Genomic DNA, 6,654 nt, shown 5'->3' with positions numbered 1-6,654 from the left:
CAGCAGCTTGTTTGGGAGAAGGTTGCCCGTAAACCATGGAATTCGAGGAGACTTCAACAGAGAGAAAGCTGTCCAGAAAGTATTTCCCTATTCTGTTCTTATTCTGAGTACAGAACATTTGGGGTGGTACCAAAAAGAAGGATGAGAAACAGCTCTGGAAAAATCCCTCTGCGGTTTACATTTTAACTTTGCTAATAAGTCGTTGGGAGTGAAAACGAAAATCTCTGTTTTGAATCTGCCCCACTGTGGAGACAATGTCCGTTTGAGCTCACAGGCTTAACTTATCAGGACTCTGCATCTTGGCTGATGGGCTTCTTGAGCCCTCAGTGCAAGGCTTGAACTTGTCCCTCCACTCATGACCCCACTCATGACTGTGTTGACGGTTGGGCTAGGATAGTTCTGGTTTCAGCAACTGCGTTTACTGCCTGCTTTGATGTAGAACAACAGATGACCACGGTACGTTAAGTTTTCCACCAGGATCGATCACAACTAGAAGGAGCAGGCAAGTACTTTGGATGGCTGCATTTGTGTCTTGGAGGGCAGTGTCTCTAGAACTTTTGGTGCTTGGTTTTAATGAGTGAAGAAATACCCAGAATTCATAATAGGCTTTTGAAGGATAAGGTTAGAAATGAGGTTGTGGTCACTAGGTAAAGTTTTGAGAGAAAATGCAGGAAGTTCTGAGAAATAACAAAAGGCGGTGTAGGCTGGTCTGAGAAGTCAGAAAATCTGTTAGGTTCTTTTATTTATCAGTTTACTAGTTTTAAAAGCAAGCACACAACGTTCTGTTTTGTTACATTTTCATACACGTGCAGCATTATATTGTTCATAGCCATCCCCTCCCTTGCTCTCCTACACTGTCTCTTCTGCTCACCTGTCTGGCTATCTCCCATGCCTCAAATCATCCTCCTTTAAAAATGGAATACTATTTTTTTCCTTTCTTTTAAGATCTCTTTCTTTTCTGTCATGCTCTCTTTTCCCAATTTCCAGTCTTAGCATGCACACAGATCTACATGCCAACACATAGGTGTATGTATGTACATAGATTATTTTGTGTCTAGGATCTACTTGCTGGTTATGTCTTTCTGAGTCTTTTCCTGCAAATGTCAAATGTCATGATTTCAATTTTTTATATGTATGCAATCCAAGTTAGTTCTTGAAAAGAGGCATCATTCAATGTTTTTTTTATAGCTAGAGTGAAGTTTAATTACCTGTTCCATTGTTAAAGCAGTGGCTTAACAGCAGAGCTACTTGTCTTTCTCCAAACGTTCTCCTCTGCCTCAGGAGGGACCCAGTTAAGCCATGGAAATGTGCCATAATCTAGGCCCAGTTAGTTTCAAATAAAATTCGAAATTCATATAAATTTCAAAACTACTTTAAATTAGTTTCGATCTTAAGTCACATACTTAGATTTGAAAAAGACCAAAATCTAAACTCTAAATTGTGTTTAACTTGTGGATGTTAATATCGTATAAAAATATAGTGTCACATAAAAGCAGGCAAATATTATATATGATAAATGTATGTACTACATTAAAATGTTTGTTTTGACTATAAACGTTTAGATTGTTATCGAAGTCATAATGTCTTTAAGTTAACATAAAATCTTACTGAGGGCAGTGACTATGCTATAATCAACTGAATTTCTTTAAAAGAAAACAGCTATTCTTTTCAAGAAAATGGTTGTATTTGCAGAAAAACTTAAGAATCTTTAAACTTGCCATGCAATGGCTTCTCACTGAAACACAAATAATTCTACTGTGCCTCTTGTGAGGTGGGTAAGCGGCACAAGAGGACAAAAGCTACAGAACCACGCAAGAAGCTGGAGCTGTCAAGGCCCGAGTCTCATAATGTTAGGAAAGAGGTCTTGAGAAATTGTTATTGTTTAAGATAGATATTTATCAAATATATATTTGTGTAATAACAATTTTAAACATCCTAATTATCATGACACTTAAAGGTCAAGAGCTAAAGCTGCCTCTTATGGTTTAATATTTTAAAATCATGATATTTTTAATATCATCTGAAGCAAACTAGTTCACTGAATGTTTACATAAGCATTCACTGCTGCCAGCACAGCTTTCCTCCTTTCCAGAGGAAGTTCTTGAAACTGCAGTGGCCCATGTCTCTACTCAGCCTCTAAATACAGAACTGCACTGCCTGTATTTGCTGGACAGCCGCCAGCCACCTCAGTCTTCCTGCTCAGGGGACAATCTGCCCCTCAAACTCACACTTGGAAAACTGAAATAACAACCAAGCAAACCATTCTCCAAGACCATTTTACCAAAACTGACCACGCCAGTGTGGGAAAGGATCCAGGTTTCAGCAGAAAGAGCTCTAGAGATAGGCTTGTGCTAGGGAACTCATTGCTCAAAACCTGCTCTCAGAAAAAAAAAAAAAAAGAAAAAAAAGAAAAATCTCAAGGTCACCTAACACACTTTCTTGTGAGAGTAACATGATTTGTCTGGGTTTTCTCTGCATTGTTAAATGTCTGTTTGTCTGAAACTTGAGGGTCATATTTATAAATCTTATCTGAATGTGCACTGGGTTCTACTTATTCCAGCTTCACTTAAATTTGGTTAATTTCTCTATCATGAATATGTTGCCTTTACATACTATTTATTGCTTGGTAGCGGCTCAGTGTAAGCAAAAGGACATGAGTCTGGGTCCCCGGGGCCCACATAAGGACTAGGCATGGACAAATTGATTATGGACAAATAATCAATTTGTCCATAATCCCAACACTGGGAGATGGGAGATGGGTCTGCAGATTCCAGGAGCCATGAGAAACTCTGTCTCAAAAATCAAAATGTAGAGCGATTGAAGAAGATAACCTTTTGCTAACTGACCATAGGGGGCACGTGGATGAGTGTACATGAACACAGTGTGAACATACACGTACAACACACATGATTTAGTTCAATGATTGAAAGTTTGTCACTGTTTTGCATCTGATTGCAAATCTAGACATTCTCTCTCATGATATCCCATTTGTCCTGATACGTATACATGAGCATATCTGTCTATAGAAAATATAAGAGCACAGCTCTGCACTTTACATTCAAACCCACCCAACTCCGTTATTTAACTTTATTCACTCTTGTCTTCAGGATGTTAGAATTACTGGGCAGAATTTACAACAGTACTTCTTTTGTGTGATTTCAAGATTTTGAAAGAGTCCTCAAGGATTGAAAAGTTCAATATCTATACATGAGTGCATTGTTTCAGTATGTCAATCATAACTTTGTAAAACTTTTGATTTGACAGTTTGTGGTCTAATTTCTCCACGATCAACCATGGATGTGATGGATGTAGACCTCGTGTCAAATGGCTCAAGTGTGGTGATGCCTATGGCAGAGCAAGTCTGTGATGCTCACTGCAGAGCAATTCTGACAACAGCCTATAGTGTGGTCTTCTTTGGAGGCACCGTTGGAACAGTTATGATGTCACACATGATGTTCAAGAGGAATTGCCAATCAATGATTGCCACTATCATCATTAATATCATTGTGTTGCACTCCCTTCTCCTGATTAGTCTGCCATTCCGCCTCAGTTACTATCTCTCAGCAGTCTGGAAGCTTGGGTCTTTTACCTGCCGAATGGTTAGTGGCGTCATATATGGTCATATGTACCTTACCTTCATTTTTTATGTGGCCATTGTTACCCTTCGGCTGCTCATCTATTTTAAGAAACTGCAAATGCAACAGTTACAAAAGTTCCATGCCGTGGCTCTAAGTATTATTATTTGGGTGACAGGAAGCTTCATCTTTTTACCAATATTTTTTTTACAATATGGCACAGATCCAAGTTATACAGAGCAACAGCGGTGCTTTGAGTTTCATAAATCTCTCAACTCCAGGGACATCATCATCATAAACTATTCTATAATTGTTATTATGATGACAACAGTTCTGCTCCTCTTTCTGATACAGATGGCTGTCATTCTTCATTTGATAAAAGCCTATTGGCCTGATATGTGGGCCCATCAAGAGTACAGAGCTCAAATCAAGAGTTTTTTCTTCCTGTTGGTCATAGTTGTCTGCTTTATACCCCACCATGCATTCAGGGTATATTTTATTCAAAATTTTCCAGAGCAAGAAAATTCTAAGTTAATTCTGTACAATGAAATCTGTGTTGCTTTAACAGCTTTCTGCTGCCTGGATATGTTATGTTTCATAGGTGGTGTCATCCATTAGACCTTCCCGTGCTCTTTCTGTGATTGGTTTATAGGCCATCATGATGAAAAATACTTCAGTTGAATGGATGGAGTGCTATTATTGTATTTAAAATTTTGAAGCTCTCTGCTCCCGAACATCAGACTTTTTTATTTCTCTTAGCCACAATTGTTTTCTTTCAAAAACTTAATCAACCCTAGTCATCTACTTTTCCTTTGAGAATGCTTGTAGGCCCCAAATGTATCCCAGAATATGTTGGGTTTCTTAGCTGTACCAAACACACTATTCCTTCCTCTTTGCGTTTCATTCAGTATTCACTTCAACCACGCATACCTGTGAGTTCTCCCCATACTCCTGAGGCTTCTAGCCAACCATGTTTTCCTCTGAATATGTTTGCTCCCCCCTCCATTCTTATCCACCAAAATTTAGATAACCTATAGTTATAAATGAGGCTCTAAAATAGCCTTAAGCTATTAAAATTAAGATTTCCTGCCAATAATTGCATTGGGAGTAGAGTATTACTTTGAGCAGAGATGTCAAGAAAGTTAGAAGAAACTCTTCCAAGAGACTGGGCATCTACATGCTCCATCCTGTTGAAGGCACAGAAAGGACTTGGAAGCCAGAGGTTACCTCCTGATCTACCTTCAGTACAAAACAGTAAAAGACATTGGAAATGACAAAAAATATGACCAAACCAAACCAACCCCCCACCTTGCTACCACCACCACCACCACCAACAACAACAACAACAACAAAAAACTGGACCTGGGCTGAGCTTGCCAACAAACTCTTTGGCCACAAACCTTGAGGCCATATAGCTCCTTTTATAATTTTTCAGGACACCCTATGCTTTCAAGAACCATCATATAATTAAAAGCAGTACTCATTCTGTCACACTCAACAAAAATAATCAAGATAACTAACTTGGATTCTGTTTATATCATATAGAAATCGACATGTACTTATTCTTTGATTATAATAGTGCATCCTTGAAGAATGTATCTAATTAATTCAACAATCAGACAATTCTCTGGTGATTAGTAGCATAGTTAATACAAATGAATTTTGAAGTTATGTGGAGAGCTAACAACAGACGGTGGAGAACTAACTGTACTTAATGATCATTGAACTTTGGGTCAAATATTTGCAATCCTCTCCATGGCCCTGTGAAAAGGTACTAAACACTCCAAAATAAAGAAATGGGATGATACCAATGGGATGTAGGACTGAGAGTTAGTTCTTTGCTCCCATACTTCAGGGACATCTTATACAATACAATTTTAAGACAGTGTTATAATGGCTTGGAATGGAGTATACCCTAACAAGGTATTGAAAGTTTGGTCCTTGTGTTGATGTTCTAGAAATTTTAGGAAGCAAGACCTACCCAAGAGGAGGTAGGTCAATGGTTCTTCCTCTCTCATTTTCTGCTTCTTGTTTCCCATAGAGGAAGGCAGCTCTTTGCTACACCCCTTCTACACTGATATTTTACTCAAGTGCATAAAATCTAACTGATATAAAAAAATCCTTCATTAACTTGCTCTGTTAGTAATTTGGTTATAATATTATAAAATGATTGATAAAAATGACTCATTGTTATTTCTTGAAGCTTTGAAACTGGTTTATGATTTGGAAGAATTAGGAAATACAGGCTAGAAAGGTTCTAAAATGCAGTATTTAGTGAATGTTCTAATGGGAGCTGGGAAGACCAAATATTGATAGAGATATTGACTTTTATGAACAGCCTTATGAAGTTTAGAATGAGACTAGAAACTCCCTGGGAATTGTACCTAGTGCCATATATCCTAGTTATGACAAAGCCTACATTTTGTCTATATCTGGAAATTATGTGTCAGACTGTTTAAATATGATGGACTAGAAAAGTTGGTGAATGAAATGTCAGAAAGTAAAGCATTCATGCAATGCCATGGCTTTTTTCCAGATGCTTTTAGCCATTTTATAATGAATAGTTTGCAAGCCTCCAGAAAAGACATCTATAGGGCAATGAGACTTCTACCAAGAGTACAAAAGAGGTTCTGGGAGTCTGGTCAATTTGTAACAGGTCAGATTACTACAAGAAACTAACTCAAGATGCTTCAAAGTCAAGTCTAAGTTCCTATGAAGACCTCAGGATATTGAATAGCCCAGGAAATTTAAATGTCTGTCTAGAAAAACTAGACAAAGAGTAAGACAAGAGAGATGGTTTGTGGTTAGATATGATGCTACATTCTAGGAGGATATGTTGAAGAGTCCAGAGGCAAGAGGATCACAAGTGCAAAGTCAGACTAGCCTGGCCATAACTGTAAAAGGACTGAAAAGATGACTTAGTATCTACACACACACACACACACACACACACACACACACACACACACACACACACAAACACAAACACACACCACAAAACTAGAAAGTAAGTGAGAAAATCATAACAGTCTATGTGGGTTTCTCTAATAAGGCCATGGGCAAAGGATTGTTCAATCCT

The 6,654-nt window shown here is 38.1% G+C and overlaps 1 protein-coding gene across 2 annotated transcripts; it reads left to right on the top strand.

Annotated features, from left to right (window-relative positions):
* Nucleotides 1-218: 218 nt before the first annotated feature.
* Nucleotides 219-5,757, top strand: Gpr141b (G protein-coupled receptor 141B). 2 transcript variants are annotated; one of them, XM_006516692.4, is made up of 2 exons: nucleotides 219-456; nucleotides 3,265-5,747. In XM_006516692.4, exon 2 carries the CDS (start codon nucleotides 3,294-3,296, stop codon nucleotides 4,191-4,193), a length of 900 nt encoding a protein of 299 aa, XP_006516755.1. In that variant the 5' UTR covers nucleotides 219-456; nucleotides 3,265-3,293; the 3' UTR covers nucleotides 4,194-5,747. The 2 variants fall into 2 exon arrangements, with proteins under 2 accessions (XP_006516755.1, NP_783619.2); NM_175688.4 differs by having other exon boundaries at nucleotides 223-502; nucleotides 3,265-5,757.
* The last annotated feature ends 897 nt before the right edge of the window (nucleotides 5,758-6,654 follow it).

Source organism: Mus musculus, chromosome 13 (genome assembly GCF_000001635.26).
Source record: "Mus musculus strain C57BL/6J chromosome 13, GRCm38.p6 C57BL/6J".
NCBI classification, from domain to species: Eukaryota; Metazoa; Chordata; class Mammalia; order Rodentia; family Muridae; genus Mus; species Mus musculus.
This window is presented reverse-complemented; position numbering and strand designations above follow the sequence as displayed.

What these genes read in the sequence shown, in the direction of transcription:
- Gpr141b (NM_175688.4), top strand. Translation starts at nt 3,294, where the DNA reads ATGGATGTGATGGATGTAGACCTCGTGTCAAATGGCTCAAGTGTGGTG.